We start from the raw sequence: 21,514 nt of genomic DNA on the forward strand, positions 1-21,514 counted from the left end.
AGTTGAGGTATACTTTCAAATTAAAAATTTTTGAGTCAGAACCCACGTATAGTAAAATTACCTTTTAAAAAGCAATGATTTTTGGTATATTTACAGAGTCGTACAAGTATTACCACTAATGCCAGAACAATTTCATCGCCTCAAAAAAGAAACCCCACACTTACTCTCAATCACTCCTCATTTTCCTTGAAACATTTCAGCTCTGGGCAGCCACTAATCTAATCTCTTTTCAGTCTCTATGGATTTGCCTATTATGGACATTTCGTATAAATGGAGCCATATAAAATGTATATGGTCCTTCGTGACTGGCTTCTTTCACTTAGCATAATGTTAAGGTTCATTCTTGAAAGTAGTGTGTCACCTAAGGTCACAAATATTAATGACTATGTTTTCTTTTAAGAATTCTACAGTTTTAATTTTTAAACATTTAGGTCTTTGATCCATTCTAAGTTAATTTTTGTGTGTGATAGGGAGTTGAAGTGTACTTTTCATGAAATAGATAATGAACTCATTTTAAAAAGTATAGTTTAAGTTTTGAAAAATGTGTATACTCGTGTAATCCACCAACACAAAAAGATAGAGGACATTTCTATTACCTCAGAAGTTCCACCCTGCCTTTTTTTTTTTTTTTTTTTTTAAAGCAAGGGAGAGAGAAGGGGAGGGTAAAGGGAAGAGGTAGAAGGAGGGGAGGGAGAGAGAATCCTGAGCAGGTTCCACACCTGATACTGGGCTTGATCTCACAACCCTGAAATGACTTGAGTGAAAATGAAGAGTCAGACACTTAACCAACTGAGTCACCAAGGTGCCCCTCCACCCTGCTTTTTTTTGTACCATCAGTTTCCCCCATTCTCCCAACCAGCCAGTCCTGAGCAACCACTGATCTTTTTGTTGTTTTAAGATTACATGTGCATTAATAGAATTCCATGTAAATGGAATAAAAATGGTATGTGTTCTTTGTATCTGGTGTCTTACTCAGCATGTATTTTGAGGCTGATAAATGTTGCATGTATTTTGGTTGTTGTTAGTTGTTACTGCTGAGCAATATATCCCTTGAGTAGGTATACTACTCCTTGCTTATCCATTCACTTATTGATGGACGCTTGAGTTTCTGGTTTGGGGCTATTATGAATAAAGTTAACAAGCATTCATATTCAAGTCTTTCAAGTGTGCATATGTTTTTCTCTTGGGTCAGTACCAAGAAAAGAATTTGCTGAGTAATACGGTAAATGTAAAATTAACTTTGTAAGAAACTGCAGAAGTGTTTTCCCAAACAGTTGTACCATACAACGTATGAGAGTTCCAGTTGCTTCATATCCTCAGCAAAAGTTGGTGTAGTCAGTCTTTTTAATTTGAGCCTTTCTACTGGGTATGTAGTATTATCTCATGGTGCTTTTGCTTTGCATAATCTCTGGTGACTGGTGATCTGTACGTGTGCTTTACATAACTGCTGGTTTTGTTTTGTTTTTTTTAATCGTGGTAAAATACACTTAACATTTGCTATCTTAACCATTTTTAGGTGTGTAGTTCAGTGGTATATACCTTCCCTTGTAGTGGAATTGTCACTACCATCCATCCCCGTTACTATTTTCATTTTTTTTTTTTTAAGTTTTTTTTTTTTTTGAGAGAGCACTCGCTCACAGGGAGAACAAGAGGGAGAAGCCGACTCCCCTCTGAGCAGAGAGCCTAGTGCTGGGCTAAGTCCCAGGATGCTGAGATCATGACCTAAGTCAAAGGCAGATGCTTAATTAACTGGTTGACCCACCCAGGCGCCCTTATTTTCATCTTGTAAAATTAAAATTATACCTATTAAACAGTGACTCCCCATTCTCCCCTCCCCCCATCCTGAGACAAACTGCCATTATACTTTGTCTCCATGATTTTGACTACTCTGAGTACCTCCTGTAAGTGGAATCATACGGTATTTGTCTTTCTGTGACTAGCTTATTTCACTAACAAAATGTCCTCCAGCATCATCCTTATTGTAACATATCGCTACAGGAATTTCCTTCCTTTTTGATGCTGAATAATATCCCGTTGTATGCAGTGTATACCAGATTTTGCTTATCCATGCATTCATCAGTGGACATGGGTTGCTTCTGTATTCTCTCTATTCTGAGTAATGCTGCTATGAATATAGATGTGTAAATATCTTTGAAACCCTGCTTTCAGTTCTTTTGGGTATATACCTAGGAGTGGAATTGCTGGCTCATATGGGAGTTATGTTTTCAGTTTTTTGAGGAACCACCATACAGTTTTCTACAGCAGCTATATCATCTTACATTCCTACCAGAGTGCACGAGGGTTCCAATTTTTCTGTATATTTGCCAACACTTTTATTTTCTGTTTTTTTGATATTAGTCATCCTGATGGGTGTGAGGTGGCATCTTACTGTGATTTTAGTGTGCATTTTCTTAATAAACAGTGAAGCTGAGGACCTTTTCTTGTGCTCATTGTCCATTTATGTATCGTCTTCAGAGAAATGTCTTTTCAACTCCTTGGCTTATTTTTGAATCAGGTCGTTTGGTTTTTTTGAGTTTTAGAAGTACTCTGTATATTGTGAATATTAATACTTTATCAGATACATAGTTTGCAAGTATCTTCTCTCATCTGTAGATTGCATGAACTTTTTAAATTTTCATGAAGTCTAATGTGTCTCTTTTTTCTTTTATTACCTGTACCTTTGGTGTCCTATCTAAGAAATCATGTGTCCAAACCCATTGTCATGAAGTTTCTATCCTGTATTCTCCTAAGAATTTATTTTAGGTCTTATATTTAGGGCCTTGTTTCATTTTGAGTTAATTTTCACATATGGCATTTTAGTGTGTAAGGGTCTACCTTTATCCTTCTGCGTATGGATATCCAGGTTTCTCAGTACTATTTTTTGAAAATACTGTCCTTCCTCCCATTGAATGGTCTTGGCACCCTTGTCAAAAATCATTTGACCATATATGTGAGGGTTTATTTCTGGGTGCTCTATTCCATTCATCTATGTATGTCTTTATGCCATAGCACATCAATGTTGATTGCTGTAGCTCAGTAATAAGGTTTGAAATGAGGAGGTGTGAGTCCTCCAATTTTGTTCTTTTAAGATTGTATTGGCTCTGGGGTCCCTTGAGATTCCATGTGAATTTTAGCATGGGTTTTTCTTTTTTGCAAAAAATGTCATTTGTATTTTGTTATAGATTATTTTAGGTAGTATTGATATTTTAATAAGAAGTTCAGTCCATGGGCATGGGCTGTGTTTCCATATATTTATGTCTTTTCATTGTAGAAGTCTTTCATAACCTTTGTTTATTAAGAAAATGTTCTTTTGATGCTAGTGTAAATGGAATTCTTTTTGTAATTTCTCTTTCATAGTGTTCATTGTTCATGTATGGAAATGCGTCTGAATTTTGTGTGTTGGCTTTGAATCCTTTACCTTGCTGAATTCATTTAAGAGCTTTTTTTCCTTAATGTTTTCTACATATCATCTAAAAACAGATAGTTTTACTTTTTCCTTTCCAGTTTGGAGGCCTTTTGTTTCTTTTTCTTAGGCAAGAAACAAAAGGCCTCCAAACTGAAAAGGAAAAAGTAAATTGTTGAGGCCAAAACTTCCACTGCTATGTTGAATAGAAGTTAGGAAAGCAGGTATCCTTGCTTTATTCCTCATCTTAGTGGAAAAGCTTTTAGTCTTTCACAGTTGAATGATTTGCACTATGAATTTTTCATGTATGGCTTTTATTATATTTAGGTAGTTTTGTTCTGTTTCTGGTTTTTTTGAGTGTCTTTATCATGAAAAAGTGTTAAATTATTTCAGATGCTTTTTCTGCATCAATTGAGATGATCATGTCTTTTTTCTTCATTTTGTTGTGTGGAGTATTGATTGATTTTTGTATGTTGAACCATCCTTGCATCCCAAGAACAAATCCTGCTTGGTCATGGTGTGTAATCCTTTTAAGTGTTGCTAAATCCTGTTTGCTAATGTTTTTTCAAGAATTTTTGCATCACTGTTCATAAGGGATAGGACTGTAGTTTTTCTGTAGTGTCTTTGTCTAGCTTTGATATGTTTATGCTGGCTTCATAGAATGAGTTGGGAGTGTTCCCTTCTTGAAGAATTTGATGAGGCTTAGTATTCTTTAAATGTTTGGTAGAATTTATTAATGAAGTTATCAGGTCTAAGGCTTTTCTTTTTGGGAGATTTTAAATTATAGGTCTATTCAGATTTTCTATTTCTTCATGATTCAGTCTTTGCTAGGTTTTGTGTTTCTAAGAATTTGTCCATTTCGTGTAGGTTTTCCAGCTTTTTTGGCTCACCATTATTTATAGTATGCTCCTGTAATCCTTTTAATTTCTGTAGGACTGGTAGAAAAATTCCTATTGTTATTTCTGATTTTAGTAATATCACTTTTCATTTTCTAGTTCTTTTAGCTAAAGGGTTGTTGATTTTGTTCTTTTCAAAGAATGACTTTTATTTACATTGATTTTCTTTCTTATTTTTCTATATTCTGTTTTCTTTAATTCTGTTCTTTATTATTTCCTTCTTTCTGCTAGCTTTGGGTTTAGTTGGTTCTTTTTCTGGTTCTTCAGTTGGAAAGTTAGATTGTTGATTTAAGATCTTTTTATTTTTAATGTGTTTATAGCTGTGTATTTCCTCCATTAGTACTTCTTTTCACTGCATCTTAAGTTTCAGTTGACCATGTTTGTTTGTTTGTTTTTCCTTCATGAAGTGTCTACTCATATCTTGGGCCCCCCATCCCTCCTTTCCTTTCCCTTCTGATCTTAGTAAAGAGGACTTTTTCTTTTCCTTAGTCAGTTTGGACAAATTTTTCTGCTAGGTGTATGTATGGGAATATTTGCACTCAATCCGTGGCTGACTTTTTCATTATTTTGACAGTGCCTTTTAAAGCAGAGAAGTTTTTAATTTTAACAGAATTTGTATCCTATCTAAGAAATGTTTGAAGTCCACAAGGATTTTCTCCTGTTTTTTCTTCTATAAGTTTTATAGTTATCATTTATGTTTAGTTCTGTTATGCATTTTGAGTTAATTTTTGTATATGTAGAGTGTGGTTGAGGGATTATTTCTTCATTATTTTTTTATATGGCTATTCAGTTTTCTAGCACCATTTGTTGAAAGGACTGTTCTTACTAAAATTTCCTGGTATCTTTCTTGAAAATCTATAATGTAGTATTGCTGAATTCCCGTCCCTGGCATATTGGTATAGCTATGCAGTTTGTCAGTGGGATTAGAAAGATAGGAAAATAACTGTTGAAGAGAATACTATGAAACTCTTGTACATAAATGATACTAATTTACTTAAAGGAAGTGTTTTTAAAAATTTTAAAGTAGAGCTTTAAATCAGTTAAAAATGAAACTTTTATACTAAATAATATTTTACCAGATAAACATTTATTTTAAATGTACTTATGTAAAAGATTGAATTGTTACTCAACATAGTACATGAGAAGTAAAATTTCTTTAGCACATGGATAAAGTACTAGCTGTAATTATTTTTACTTTCTAGCTTTCAATTTCAGGTTGTATAGTGGCCATGTTAAATTAATCAAAATAGGGAAATGACGTGTTTTTCTTATCCACAGTGGCAGCTAGACTGTCTTGCTTGCTTGCTGAAGTTAATATGCCAGTTTGCAGTAGATCCGTCCGATTTGGATTTAGCTTATCATGATGTCTTTGCCTGGTCTGGTATAGCAGAAAGCCATAGGAAAAGAACTTGGCCTGGTAAATCAAGAAAGGCTGCTGGTGATCATGCCAAGGGTCTTCATATACCAAGATTAACAGAGGTAAAGTACAGAAGTTACCATTAAATTGTAGTAATGAATTCTATTTGTGTTTTACAAAGTTAAAAATACATTAATGCATAAGAAATGCAATCCTAGATTATCACAATATGACCTAACAGCTGAAGTGATACCTTCATTTTTTTTTTTTTTTTAAGATTTTATTTATTTATTTGACAGAGATAGAGACAGCCAGCGAGAGAGGGAACACACGCAGGGGGAGTGGGAGAGGAAGAGGAAGGCTTCCAGCAGTGGAGTCTGATGTGGGGCTCGATCCCAGAACGCTGGGATCACGCCCTGAGCCAAAGGCAGACGCTTAATGACTGAGCCACCCAGGCGCCCCAATACCTTCATTTTTAATCCAGTAGTAGTAATTATGAAATAGTAATATTTTTCAGTTAATTATCCAAATTTCAGGAATGAATTGTATGCCATTCTAATGTTCTCTAGCTGTGGAATTTAGTTAATCATTTATACCCAGTAATTTATATACTAAATTTGTGAGGGTCCATTTAGGGAAACAAACCACACAAGGTGTTTTCAACAGAGGAGATTTAAAATAAAGAATTGGTTTTACGTGTCTGCATTGGAGGACTAAACATACAAAAAGAAAATGTTGAGGTAATCCAGACAAGTAACCATTCACCACTCCTAGTGTTGTGGAACATACGGAAAAAGGTTAGGGATATCAGATATGAGGAGATTTATAAGGAAGGATCTTTTTGACCTGGGGTTTAGGCCTCAGAGGAAGGGGTTCTGCTACTATTTCTGAAACCATGTGGCTTCTCCTGGGTTAAATACTTATGGTACAATGCTGTCAGAAAAAGCAAGGAAGTAATCTCTGTTCCAGGTTGACAGAGCCTCATAGGAAACCAGCTGGCAAGGGAGGAATTTAGTTTGTGATGTGCCAGCCATAGAATAACAAAGCACGTCTATAGAATGGTAGATTTGGAGCTAAACAAAAATGGTACAGTAACTAGCACATCTAGCAGTGTAATTAGAATTCTTGTCCGTGGTTCCGTTGTTCATGTGATCAGATATTTGCCCTTTGAATGGCTCTGTCACTGGGAAGTGGGAAGAGATAAAGACAAGTTCTTAGTGAGATCTCTTACTCATTTGTAACCTTTTGACTATAGCACCTTACCTCATAGCTGCCCAAGAAACACCCAGAGCAATGAGTTGTTTCTGATAGAAGTAGTATTGTAGTGTAACATAGGTTGGAAACTACTGGTGAAATTGAAACCTGAAGCCTATTTCCCTTTCAGAATTTTGGGATATTAAGTGGGACAAGTGACCTCTGGTAGGATTCTAATCATTTACAGCTAATACAATTAAAATAGAACTTTGGGGACTGTAGTGTAATCTATATGTGTTCTACAGTGTTGCGTAGTTGTCAGCTACTTACTTTAACCTTGCATTGCTGTAATGTTTCAGTTATTTTTTTTTCCAGAATAATCTTCCCAGTTTATAATTTAAAAACTCAAATTGATTGTGTTCCTTTCTGTTAACTCATTAAATAACTTCAAAGCTTTTGACCTTAATTAGTCATTTCCTCTTGAGCTTTTAATAATATAAATATATATAGTACAGATATAAAATACATGCACACATAAGTTTTAAGGTTTTTTAAAAAAAATGTATGCAAGTACATGATTATTGACAATAATTCACAATATACAGGGGAACCTTTCCTCCCAGTCATAAGTGATTACCGTTGATAGTTTTATGTATTATCTTATTAGATTTTTTCATTGCATATGCTAGTGTTATGTTTTTATAGTTTAGAAAAGATGCTTACTGTATATATTTCCCATTAGTTGATCCTAATCGGAGTTTAGTATGTTAAGCTTTTTGGGAATAAAAATTTCTGTTATATTAATTCTAGACACAGAGTTACCCTGTTTTGATATTCTGTAGATAGTGAGGAAGAACACTAGGTTTTTTTCATAATTTACTGTCATGCATTATTTCCTTTGTTTCCCTCAAAGCCCTTTCAAAAGGTTCAAATTCCATGTCAGACTTCAAAAAGCTTTCCTTGAAGCTGTCCTGATTTCACCAGTGATGGGTTTAGTTGTTGCTCTCTTCTTTTGCTGATGTGGCACATTGCACTACTTGTGTTACAGTGCTTTCTATGTTATCTGCTGTACTGGACGCACATCCCCAGGATGGGAACAGTGCTTAAAACATAAGGACCCAAAAGGGTTCTGATCTACAGAAGGGAGTCTGTAATTCTTTATTTATATAAATTAGCAAATTATTTTCTTCTATTTTATAGAACTATATAGAACATTATATAGAACTCCAATTATATAGAAGAACGAGAACCTAAAAATTAAATATGTATTAAAATCATGCACCTTGAAAGGTTGCAAACTAAATGTTGATGCTCAGGATTTTTAATCGAGAATCTATGCCCTATATTTATTTTTCTGTATTTATTTCAGGATGGTTGAGATATATGTCACTGGTTGGCTTTTTTCCCCTTGTGTCAGAAGCAAAAAAGTGTTTAATTCTTCATCCCCCCCAATACCATTGACATGTATAATATATTTTTTTCACCCACTTGGGTGACCTATAAAGAATTTGTGGATCAAAAATAAAGAATAGTTTTGCTTCTGTATTTCTGTATTAGTAAATTTTCTTTTTCTTTCTTTCTTTCTTTCTTTCTTTCTTTCTTTCTTTCTTTCTTTCTTTCTTTCTTTTAGTGGCTTATATTAAGTTTGGTTATACAATTCTGGTTTTCTAATACTGATATTTTTACAGTATGATATTCTTTATCTTGTCATAGATAAAAAAGTAATTTGGAATCTTGGGTTAAAAATGCATTTTTGTGTTTTAGTGTATTTAAAGATTTTTTTTTTAATGTTTTTGTTTTAAAGGTATTTCTTGTTCTTGTCCAAGGAACCAGTTTGATTCAGCGACTTATGTCTGTTGCTTATACGTATGATAATCTGGCTCCTAGGTATGAAGTTTTTACATAATTTTTATATGTATTTGTACCAAGAATATAGTGCTTTAAAACTTAATTTTGAAAAAATTTAAAGGTTAGCACTTATACCGTTCCACCTTCATTTGTGTATTATCAACATTTTGCCAACTTTATTGCATAATCATGAGTGTGCGTTTTCTCTGTGTGTGTGTGTGTCTGTGTGCACACATTTATTTACATATTGTCCTGAATTTTGTGAGAGTAGGTTTCAGATATCATGTCCATTTACCAATAATACTTCAACACCAGGGCATTTTCTTAATCATTTGAGTGAAAGACTCAAATATAGAAAGTTTAACGTTGCTCTGATAGTGTTATTTAATGTATAGTCCACACTCAAATTGTCCCATTAATATTCTTTAGAACACTTTTTTTTTTCCTGGTGCAGGATCATGTCCTGCATTTAGTTGTTGTTTCTTCCATTTCCTTCTATCAGAGATACTTCGTTAGCCTTTCTCTCATGATACTGACATTTCTCAGTACTTCAGGCCAGTTCTTTTATAAAGCATCTTTCAGTTTAGGTTTTCTAATTCTAACAGTTTTGATTGTTCTTCATGATTAAATACAGATGATACATTTTTAGCAGGAGCACTCCATAAGTAGTGTGTCTTTCCCACTACATCCAGCTGAAGTCAATTTGTCCCATTAATAATGATACTAATTTTTATTAGCTTATGTGGTTTCCTGCAGGTTTCTCTACAACAAGGTTTCTTATTTTTCCTAATTAAAAGTGACCTGTGGGAAGCTGCTCCTCATAAAACTTTCATTCATTGATTTTTAGCATTCAGTGATGATTCTTGTCTAAATTAAACATTAGTAAATCTTTGTAAAGTGGCGATTTTCTGACTCTTAACCATTTTATGCTTATTGGTTGACATTCCATTATGAGGAAGAGCTTTCTCTCCCTTTTCGTTAGTATCAGTTTGAATTCATGATTTTTTTCCACCCAATTTGTTGTAGTTCATGACTATTAATTACTGTTCATTTTACTCAAATTATACCTGAGTTGGCCTCCTCAAGCTTGTTCATGTGTCCTTTTGACATATGTGTGGCAGAAGAGGGGTCTTTTTTTTATTTTTCCTGTCACTTTTAAGATCTTCAAGGCATATAGTTTCCCTACCTTAGTCCTGGAATCAGCCATTTCTTTAAGAAACCCTAGTTCCTATTGGTGGGAAGCTTCCAAAAATATGGGCTCTTGGTGGACTCACTGCTACTGAGGTGTCCTTGCTTCTAGGCCCTTGGTGGACAGAGTTGGAAATATGTGTATATGAATATAGTTTGAGCATGTAATAATCCCATTTATTTGGGCTTCAGTAGAAATTTTAAAAATAATGAAATTTTGATACAGAAATTCAAGTGTGATAATTGCTGACTGATACATGGGAACCTGACTGTATGCCTTACATAATCACATAAGTTATGTTAAAATATGTAAAATTAATTTCTGTGTATTCTGTAGGTGTTCTGTTGGGCTGAAATTTACCGTTATACTTAAATGATTTATAAAGCTAATGTAAACAGGTTTGAAAGTGCTTAACCTTATTTATGGCTAATAGCTGTTTTTAGATGATTTTAAAAGTCACCTTCATAGGCAGTGATTGCATTTAAAAAAGCATGATTATTTTAAGATTATTTATTTTATAATTTACCTTTCTTTTATCTCGTCTCAGTTGAATTCACATTTATTATTTGATCAATATCTGCTTTACCCAACTACACTCTCAGTTCTATATGAACTATATCTGATTTTGCTCACCATCGTATTTTTAGTGCCAGGCACCTTATTGTTTGTAAAACTTATGAATGGATAATGTGTGGAAACGAAGAAAGTACTGTAAACATGCCTTTGATTTGTATGATAAGATACATTTTATACCCCAACAACCAGTTAACTCTCCAGTTAAGTAATTCTTAACTTTTCCTCTACGTCCTCACTAACCCACACTCTACCTTACTATTCCACAGCCACGATATGTTGAGTTAACAAGGCCATTCAGTAACTGTTTTGTTTGCTTTTATTTCTTGAGAATTAAGAAATGTTCATTTGACTTTGTTAACCTCACACAAGGAAAGATAAACATGCAGGTTTGATACCAGCTGCTGCTGTTCAAGCTGGTTCACTCTGTGGCAGTTCTTGTTTTCATTCTACCAGTTCCATTCTTAAAGAGCTTTTTACCATCTCTGTAATGTGAGCCCCCTCCTCCTGCCCCCCCATTCCTGTTTTTTTGTCTGTGCCTGTTCATGTGCCGTTATCTTTTCCTTAGGCTCCCACCTCGATTCCTATGGTGCTAGGTTTATATCAATTAAGGCAGTTAGAACATACTTTTTGCCTGTGTTCTCAAAAATCTTTTTTTTTTAAAGATTTTTATTTATTGATTTGAGAGAGAGAGCGTGTGGACGCAGGAGCACAAGCAGGGGGAGGGGCAGATTGAGAAGCAGAATCCCTGCTGAGCAGGGAGCCCCACATGGGGCTTGATCCCAGGACCTTAGGATCATAACCTGAGTCAAAGGCAGATGCTTAACCAACGGAGCCACCCAAAGTGCCCCATCAAAAATCTGCTAATGCTACATATTTAAAGGGTAGATGGGTAGGTCGCTGTTAATAAAGTTGGTTATAATAATATAATAACTAAACATGAAATATGGACAGGTATGTGATTTATAAGTTTTAACTTCTTTCTACTTCTTACTTTTATTTTTTTTAAGATTTATTGAGAGAGAGTACACATGTGTGCATGAGCGCAGGGAGCGGAGAGGGAAAGAGAATCTTAAGCTGACTCTGTGCTGAGGACAGAGCTGGATTGCAGGGCTCAGTCTCATGGCCCTGAGATCACAACCTGAGCTGAAACCCAGTGTGGGATGCTTAACTGCTTGCACCACACAGGGGCCCCAGTACTTTTTACTTTAAATCAATAATGTGGGTGGGTCTTGCTTTTTGAGATTTTGAACAGTGTTTTGTTCACTACAACAAAATGAGGATGGTAGAGATCAGTGTTTTTTTAAACAATTTATTTGTAAGACATAATCCCCATTTACTGGTTATATTAAGATGAAAGTTTTTAATACGTTCCTTTAAATTAAAGTAATACATTTTCCACTGAAGTAACTAAATGTGTGGAGAAAAATGGGTGTAAAATAATACAGAATTAAATTAGTTTTCTCTGTTTTTTTAGTAATTTGCTTTTAACCATTTCCAATAGAAATTGTCATTAACAATACTAAAGGAAGGGTATTGTATGTCAGTGTATGATTTTATTTTTAAAATTAGAAGTCTGAAGTTTAGAATCTAAGCCATTATAACCTTTCTCTTTGTAATACAGATCTCTTTTAGTAACTAAATCTTTTTTTTTTAAGATTTTATTTATTTATGTGAGAGAGAGCCAGAGACTGAGTGTGAGCATGAGCGAACAGGGGGAGGAGTAGAGGGAGAGGGACAAGCAGACTCCACACTGAGCACAGAGCCCGGTGGGGAGCTCACTGTCACGACCCTGAGATCAGGACCTAAGCTAAGATCAAGTCGGATGCTCAACAGACTGAACCACCCAGCTCACCCATCATGAGCACTTCTTGAGGATTCACTTACTTTAATCAATACTGTATTCACTCATATTGTTTGTTAAATATGAACAGTCATATGGAGTGGTCTGTAATACTTTATCAGTGTTTCTTTAAAAGGTAAAGACCATAGGAAACATATTTTTCTTAAAATTTATTTTTTGTGGAGGGTACATGTATAAACTTTAAAAGGTATGTGGTAATAAATTGAGTCATTTGTATTTTATTGCTAAAATTAATTAGTGGTGGTGGATTTTTTTTTTTTTTTTACTTTACAGAGTTTTGAAAGCTCAGTCCGATCACAGGTCTAGGCATGAAGGTAAGTAAGGGTTCCACAAAGCTAATTTTTAATATAAAAAGATTTGCATAATTAGATAATCTTTAATAATGAACACTGTGTTTTCTTTGCAGCACAAGCCTTATAGTCATACCTTTTTCTAATTTCTCTTTTAGTTTCACATTATTCAATGTGGCTCTTGGTGAGTTGGGCGCATTGCTGTTCTTTAGTGAAATCTAGCCTTGCTGATAGTGACCATTTACAAGATTGGTTAAAGAAATTGACTCTCCTTATTCCTGAGGTAAGATAAAGTTTGAAAATCAGTACTATTATTCTTCATATTTTTTATATTATTTGCGTTGATAATAGAAAACAAGAGCTAATGGAAACAAATGGACATGATTCCATAAATATATCCATTCCATTGCCTGGAATGTACTTATTAAACACTTCAAGATCTAGAGTGTTTTGAACTTTGTACACTTAAATGTGAATGTTAAGAGGCTCTTAACCATAGGAAACAAACTGAGGGTTGCTGGAGGGAAGGTGGGTTGAGGGATGTGTAACTGGTGATGGACATTAGGGAGGGCACATGATGTAATGTGCATTGGGTGTTATATGCAACTGATGAATCACTGAACTCTACCTCTGAAACTAATACACTATATGTTAATTAACTGAATTTAAATAAAAATGCAAAAAAAATTGTGAATGTTAGTCTAGAGCATTCATATTTTTCTTTTTCTGAAATAAAACTGATTATTTTGCTTTGGAGTTTTGAAATTTTTTTTCTGGGAAGGATTAGGGTGTTTATTTGGTAATTTATATTTTAGAAGAAACTTCTTTTCCTTTTTCTATCAGAGTGTATCCTTCGACACAAGAGATAAGTCAAATATATTTTGATTCCAATGTCAACACTAAAGTTAGTATAATTGTCACTACCTGTAGCTTGATATTCCTGAATGAAATAGTAGAAACATACTCTTGCTAAAACACTTAGCCACAATAGTTACAATAGTTACATCTTTTTTAGGCGGCATTGTCTTAATACATTTAGCTCTGAGTTGAATGCATATGTATTCTTGTTCTGACTGTGTCACAAGTAATGATTGTGACATTTGGGCAAGTCCCTTAGAAACTGTAAAATGTTTTTGGTATAAGCACTTTCTAAATTGCTTCTTGTTCTGAAAATATTTTATCCTTTTATTTAGTTTTGTAAATAAATCATTATGAATATCCTCTCCTTTGTCCCTTTTGTATTTGTTACTGTTATTTGGATTTTTTTTCATGTCCGTATTTGGGATTTTCTAACATGTTTCTACAAATACTGTATACTTTGGGGGTACTTTATTTGATCAGATTTATGTGCATGAGTATATGATCAGAACATTGCATTTAAAAAATACTACCAAAGAAACCGTGTAACATGTTATTGCTGCTGACGTTGATTTTAAGATTAACTTTTTAATACTTAACTCAGTCTGTCTTTGGAACTTGCTTTTTCATTTAGACTGCAGTCCGTCATGAGTCTTGCAATGGTCTTTATAAGTTATCTCTGTCAGGACTGGATGGAGGAGACTCCATCAATCGCTCTTTTCTGCTATTGGCTGCTTCAACATTGTTGAAATTTCTTCCTGATGCTCAAGCACTCAAACCTATTAGGGTAAGATTTTACTGTGTTTAGGAGCAGTTTCTGTTTCTGCAATTCTCTTTGCCCCAGGTTTTTATCATTGTATTACATACTTGCAGTAATTTTGAGTACTTGTTTACTATATGTAGTTTTTACCAAGAGAATAGTTATACAGTTCTTAAAGTGACAGCATTGTGGACGTATTGTGTCCATAGTACACGTAGGAGTTTGTTCTTACTAAAATGGAATGATAAAAACATCATAAATGCAGCTTACTAAGTCACACAATTTTTTTTAATGAGATTCTGAATTTTGAATTCCCTTTCCTGCTCCAGTGTATATGCTAGCATTGTAAAACAGCCTTCTACTACATAATAAATTCAGAGCTCATTAAGTAAATTTTATTAACCCCAGAAATATGATGCATTGTAGGATTTACTTTTTCCTCCTGCGTATTTACTTGTCATCGAATATGTAAGATAACGTAAAATGTTTTTTAGGTTTTAGATTTCAAAACTAGACCGTTGCATTTGGGTAGATTTATATATACTTATGTTCTATAGGTTTCTTTCTTTCTTTTTTTTCTTTTTTTTTTTGAGATTTTATTTATTTGACAGAGAGAGAGAGAGAGACAGCGAGAGAGGGAACACAAGCAGGGGGAGTGGGAGAGGGAGAAGCAGGCTTCTTGCTGAGCAGGGAGCCAGCTGTGGGGCTTGATCCCAGGACCCTGGGATCATGACCTGAGCCAAAGGCAGATGCTTAACAACTGAGCCACCCAGGTGCCCCCTATAGGTTTCTTTTGTTGACACATTTTCATTGAATTCTTCTTTTCTATTCTATTTAGCATTATATGTTATTCATACAATGACTTTTCCAAGTGGGTTGTAAGAAATTTGAGGGTAATATTTTTCTGAAAGTTCTCATACTATTCACTTATGGGCCCAGTTATTCTGATTTTACAGAAGCTAGAAGTGTTTTTTCCATTTTTTGTTAAATTTTGAATTCTGTTTTTATAGAGATTTAATTTTTCATAAGGTCTGTAGTTTCTTAAATGTATTGTAATTTTAAGTGATTCCCCTTTTTAAAATGTTTTCACAAAGTTGAATTTTTTTTTTTTTATAGATAGATGATTATGAAGAAGAACCAATGCTAAAACCTGGATGTAAAGAGTATTTTTGGTTGTTGTGCAAATTAGTTGACAACATACATATAAAGGATGCTAGTCAGGTATGTTCAGAAAATTATACAGTAACTTGTATGATGTTGGATGGATCATGCACATGTATGTTTATGACTTTATATAAGCTCTTGTTTTTAAGGGCATTTTTTTTTTAATCGTTCTCTAAGAGTTGGAAATGCCATAATTATTTTATTGTAGTTAGACCTTTTTGTTTTGCTCTAAATTCCTTTCTTTTTACTTTGACCTTTGTTGAAATGTCTTTATCTGGTACCTATAAGTAATTTCTTATTTCTTCTAAGATCTGTAGATATAAAATGTTATTTGGGATGTGAAGTTTAGACTTTAGATGTAAATATACAGTATTCTGTAATAGCATATGGGTTTGGAGTTTTGAATATGTAAAATTGCAATTCAAATAGAGTTGATTTTAAGGTTAAGAAACTATTAGTTTACTGATCTGCTAATTTTCTTAGACTGAAATAGTTTAAAACAGATGTTTAAAATAAGTTAATTTCAAAGACAAACTTGCCATATATATATATATATTTTTTCTCCTTCATAAATTGAGTAAACTGAAATGCATCTAAGTGTTCTCAAAAAATGAGAAACACTTTTAAGAAGATACATTTAGATATTTAGGAAATATTTTCTCTTTTTAAAATGTATTTTAATCCCAGGGTGCCCGCCTGGCTCAGTCGGTACAGCATGCAACTCTTGATCTTGGGATTGTAAATTCAAGCCCCACAATGGGTGTAGAGATTACATAAAAAATCTTAAAAAAATGTATTTTAGTCCATGTGCATTTTATACACTTTACATTTTAAAACGTCCTGTAGTAGTTGCATTTTCTACTTTAAAGGAGCAGTGTACATTGAATTCGTAAAGTACTTTTCATTTGAGAAATAATTACAAATATTGAATGTGGTTTTTTTTTGTTTTTTTTTTTTAAAGATTTTATTTATTTATGTGACAGAGAGACAGCCAGCGAGAGAGGGAACACAGCAGGGGGAGTGGGAGAGGAAGAAGCAGGCTCATAGCGGAGGAGCCTGATGTGGGCCTCGATCCTGGTATGCTGGGATCACGCCCTGAGCCGAAGGCAGACGCTTTAACGACTATGCTACCCAGGCGCCCCTGAATGTGTTTTAATTTACTTGATTATTCATGAAATACTGATGTCAGATGAACATTGATTTTTTTGTTGTTGTTGTTTGTTTTTTTAACCTTGGGTTACCCATTTAAGGTAGGAATCTATTATTTCTTGCTTGCCAAGCAGGGTAGTTTTTTCTTAGAGATCTGAGTTTCTTTGAGAATCCTCTAAAGTTTTATTTTGTGAAATGTTGATTTTGTTGCTTAACCGACTGAACCACCCAGGCACCCCCCATGGATTCTGTTTATTTAAAGGACTATCAATGATGTGTTTATAACTATCAAAGAGTAGCTGTATTATTTATAATTTAATTAGTATATTAATGAATTTGGGAGAACCAAATTATTACTTACAAGGGAAGAATGTTTTTTTTGTTTTAGTAATCTCTGGCTACTAAACACAAAAGTCTCTATTTGAATTTTGTTTTCTCTTTGTATTAAGACCACACTCCTCGACTTAGATGCTTTGGCACGACATTTGGCTGACTGTATTCGAAGGTAAAATTTGATGTTAAATTCACAATTTTATCATTGAGGAAACATAAAGGACATAATTATGTGAACTATCTTGTTTTGCTTGTGTTCTTTTTTGTAGCAGGGAAATCCTAGATCATCAAGATGGTAATATTGAAGATGATGGGCTTACAGGTCTTCTAAGGCTTGCAACAAGTGTTATTAAACACAAACCACCCTTTAAATTTTCAAGAGAAGGACAGGTAGGTATTAAGACATCAAATGTCTGTAGGAAATATGATCGAGATTTTTTTTGTTGTTGCATTGTATGTGGGTATATTAAATTTTCTTAAACATGCAAACATAAATCTTGCTAGAACTTTATTGCTGGTTGGAAAAGTGAATATTGAATAAGGTGAACCTTAGAAATACAAATTCTAAACTTATATTTGGAATGCAGAAACAATTTTAACTCCTGTGACTTGTACATAGAAAGGCAACCTCTACTACAATTTCTGTAGGTTGAACATTTTGAATTAATAATTTACACAGAATTAATAAGTAGTCATGGAGTACCTTTCTGACTGGTTTCATGTTTTAGAAGCCCGTTTGACATGAAATCTATTGAATATTTGATGACACCTAAGGACTCCATAGCCACAGATGTCTTAATTACTCCTCAGATTTATTTACTCTGCCATTAGCACTTTTGTCATTGCCTGCAATGAGGGAGTTAGTTTTTGGTTTGGAGGGTGGTTTTCTTAAGGTCACTATTTGTGGTAGGAAACACAGGAATAACCAGAAGGATCTAAGATAGTCCTCAAGGGCATAGAGTTGGGGATTCCGGAAATAGGTGACAGTCTTAACTGTCTTAAATCTGTACAACTTCCCCAATTTGACAAAGCCCCTTTTTGTGCTATTTTTCTATGTCCTTCTTAAATTTTTCCTGTACTCACTGGGAATAATTTGATTGATTTAGTTTTGCGGGTTGAAGTATTATGCTACGTTAGCCAGTATAGAACTTTTATTCCAAAATATATCAGTTTCTTAGATAATACATTGTAATGTGAAAATCATTGTAAAAGAAAAACAATTTTTAGATAGTGCAAAGAGAAGATTCCCATATAGTTTGATTTCCCATGATTCTTAGGTGATGGATGGTCTTCCAGGAGTTTCCATGGATATATTAAATACTCAAGTATATCATTTATATTACATAAACACCATTTTGTGATCTTTTTTTATTTTAAAAAATGAATACACTGAAAATATATTTTAAAAAATTGACTACATAAAGAGGGAAACAATTTTTTTTATTGACATGTATGTTGTTGCTGGTGGTTAAAAAACCAAAAAAAAAAAAACAAAACAAAAAACAAACAGCTGCAGGGAACCTCATCTTTGCACCCCTGTCCCATTATACACACCTGTTCTTAAAAGTAAATTTGATTGATTTTAATCATAATATATTAGTTTACAAAAGCCTCTATCCTTTTAATTTTCCCAGCTGCACTGTGTTAGAATGTTTCTAATATCTCAGTTTCTCAGATATCCCCACATGTGAAGGGGATGTCTGAGACATTCCTTACAAGTGAAGTCTTTGCCAGTCTCACTTTTCTTTAGTTTTATGTCTTTGGTTTCTGTTGAAAATGAGTGTCTTTTTATGTACGTCTTGTCTGTGTTAACTTGTGAATTTTCTGTTTATAATTGATATATATCTTTTGAAATTTTTCTTATTTGTAAAAGTCTGTATATTGAAAATATTAAAAAGAATTTAATATTCTTTTTCTGCCCTCTTTTCCAGAATTCTTTTTTTGCTTATTCGTGTTTTTTAAAGACTACTTGTTTTTTTTCTTCTTTGTTTTGTTTATTATACGAATAATAATCTTAGGCAAAGTTTTGAGCCTTTAAAGGTAGATGTTGTTATTAGACCCATTTTATTTATTTATTTATTTATTTATTCATTCATTCATTCATTCGACAGATAGAGACAGCCAGCGAGAGAGGGAACACAAGCAGGGGGAGTGGGAGAGGAAGAAGCAGGCTCATAGCGGAGGAGCCTGATGTGGGCCTCGATCCCATAGCGCCGGGATCACGCCCTGAGCCAAAGGCAGACGCCTAACCGCTGTGCCACCCAGGCGCCCCTAGACCCCATTTTGACAAATGATGAAGTTAAGGCACAGACAAGTTAAGCAACTTGCCTCACTGAGGTTACTCATACTCCCCACTTAGCCTAGTTTTTGGGGTTTCTTAAAAAAGTTTTATTTATTTGATAGAGAGCAGGGAAGCACAAGCAGGGGTAGTGGGAGAAGGAGAAGCAGGTTCCCCACTGAGCAGGGAGCCCAATGCGGGGCTCGATCCCAGGACCCTGGGATCATGACCTGAGCCGAAGGCAGTTGCTTTACCAACTGAGCCACCCAGATACCCCTTAGCTGAACTTCTAACCACTATACAATACTGGCTACAGATATTAAAATCCTAAACACACAGCTCTATAGTCTGCTTTTTTCACTACCTTAGAGAGTCTCCGTATCAGTATATGCCATATACAGTTAATTCATTCTTTTTAACAACTGCATAATATTGTGTGTGTGTGTGTGTGTATTCAGCTCTTAATGATGAAAATTGTCTTTTACAAGTGATATTGCAGTGAAGATGTTTATACATCTATCACTTAGGAAATCTGTAGGAAAAAATTCTGGAAGTAGCATTGCTCATTCACAGGGTATGTACCTTTTTGACTTTGGTCAGTATAACCACATTGTTTTCTCTGGATGCTGAGCCAGTTTATGGTCCCACCTACACTGTGTGTGGGTGATTGCCTGTTTCATCACATTCTCACCAACCCAGTATAATAGCAGGTATTTCTGATATTATAGGTGAAAAACAATCTCCTAGTTTTATTTTACTTTTTGTGATTATGATTAAGGTTGAGCATCTTTGCATGTGTTAGAAAACCATTATTTTGTGTTATCTTTTCTCTGATCTAGACTCTAGGTAGAGAACTAGGAGGGCAAATGTGTTGGGAATTTAGCTAGGAATCCAGTGGTTCTGGAGAGGGATGATGGTGGAAAGTGGTTGGATTTGGGATATTGAAGGTACTGCTCACAGACTTAAATTTGGATAGGATTGTGAGGTGGGAGAGAGAGAAAGACTCCTCAATTTTAAGCCTGAGAAATGAAATGAATGATAATTCCATTTACCAAGAAAGGGAAATCTTGAGATATCATTTTTGAGGAGAAGTGAGAGTGTCAGAATCAAGTCTATTTTGGACATGTTAAATACGAAATGTCAATTAGATATGCAAGTGGAGGTGTTTAAGGCAGTTGGTTTGTTGTAATATTAAGAAAAGTTTTCTTTATTTCCTAGATATTTAAAATACCTTTTCTACTTTAATGATTTTACTTTATTAAATTTCATTGAGAATTTACTTTAGTTTGGGAATCAGTTAACTTTTTCTGTAAAGAGCCTTATAGTAAATATTTTAGGCTATGCTGGCTAAATACTAGGTCTCTTTTACCACCGTCACCACTAGTACTACTGCTTTCCTTCCTCTTGCCCTATTCTTCCATTTTTCTAATTCCCGTTTAAAAATATAAACCCCGTTCTTATCTCTACTAGCAACAGATATATACTTTACAGACTGATAATTAAGACTCAATCCTGATTCTTAAGAACTGACTATGTATTTTTTAAGAACGGACAATTTAGTGGTGCATTTTTTCAGCAGGTAATTATTGAGAAACCTGCCTTATTCAAAATTTGTATGTACCTTCACAAATGGCTACTCAGGATATTTACCATTAATGGTTAAAAAAAAAAAAGGCTATTAAAGGAATACCGTCAGGGATGTGAAAGATCACCTAGCATTGACATGATTAAGAAAGGCTTTGAAGAGGATACAGCTTTTATAATATAGAATAAAGGTGGGGTTTGTTTGTTTTTAAGATTTTAATTTTTTATTTGTTAGAACAAGCAGGGGGAGCAGCGGGCAGAGGGAGAAACAGGCTTCCCGCTGAGCAAGGAGCCCAATGTGGGACTAAGTCCCAGGACTCTGGGATCATGACCTGAGTCAAAGGCAGATGCTTAACCGACTGAGCCATACAGGCATCCCCAGGATAAAGGTTTTTTGTTTTTTGGTTTTTTTTTTTTTGTTTTTTTTTTTAAGTAGAAAAGTAAAGGAAACATTGAAGTCCTAGAAAAGAATACGAGTAAAAATTAAGTGATAGGACACCACTGGATATGTGTGGGAAATTGAGGGATTAGTTCAGCTTGACTTGAGTTGGAAGAAGTATAGGAGGTAACTTTGGGAAGCTAGATGGTCATCTCTTGAGTTCACAGGAAATTATTTTTACATGTACATGCAGTAAAACAAAAGCATTACTTTTGTAATTTAAAAAAGTGGGGTCTTTAAAGTGTTCGATCCAGTCAACGTCGGGAATGTGCGTTAGCAAAATACCTGGTGACAGATGAAGAGCCAGCAGAGTGTAGTGGTCTTCAAACTTTTAT

General features: G+C 34.3%; 1 protein-coding gene across 1 annotated transcript in view; it reads left to right on the forward strand.

Annotated features, from left to right (window-relative positions):
* The window catches only part of USP34 (ubiquitin specific peptidase 34), a 237,202-nt gene that overhangs the window by 144,104 nt on the left and 71,584 nt on the right, over positions 1-21,514 (forward strand). Inside the window, 8 exon segments of the mRNA XM_040623443.1 lie at positions 5,578-5,778; positions 8,655-8,737; positions 12,598-12,638; positions 12,773-12,897; positions 14,107-14,259; positions 15,349-15,453; positions 16,995-17,050; positions 17,148-17,268. Of these exon segments, the coding sequence (XP_040479377.1) occupies positions 5,578-5,778; positions 8,655-8,737; positions 12,598-12,638; positions 12,773-12,897; positions 14,107-14,259; positions 15,349-15,453; positions 16,995-17,050; positions 17,148-17,268 (885 nt within the window).

This window comes from Ursus maritimus, unplaced genomic scaffold (genome assembly GCF_017311325.1).
Source record: "Ursus maritimus isolate PB19 unplaced genomic scaffold, ASM1731132v1 scaffold_6, whole genome shotgun sequence".
Classification (NCBI taxonomy): Eukaryota; Metazoa; Chordata; class Mammalia; order Carnivora; family Ursidae; genus Ursus; species Ursus maritimus.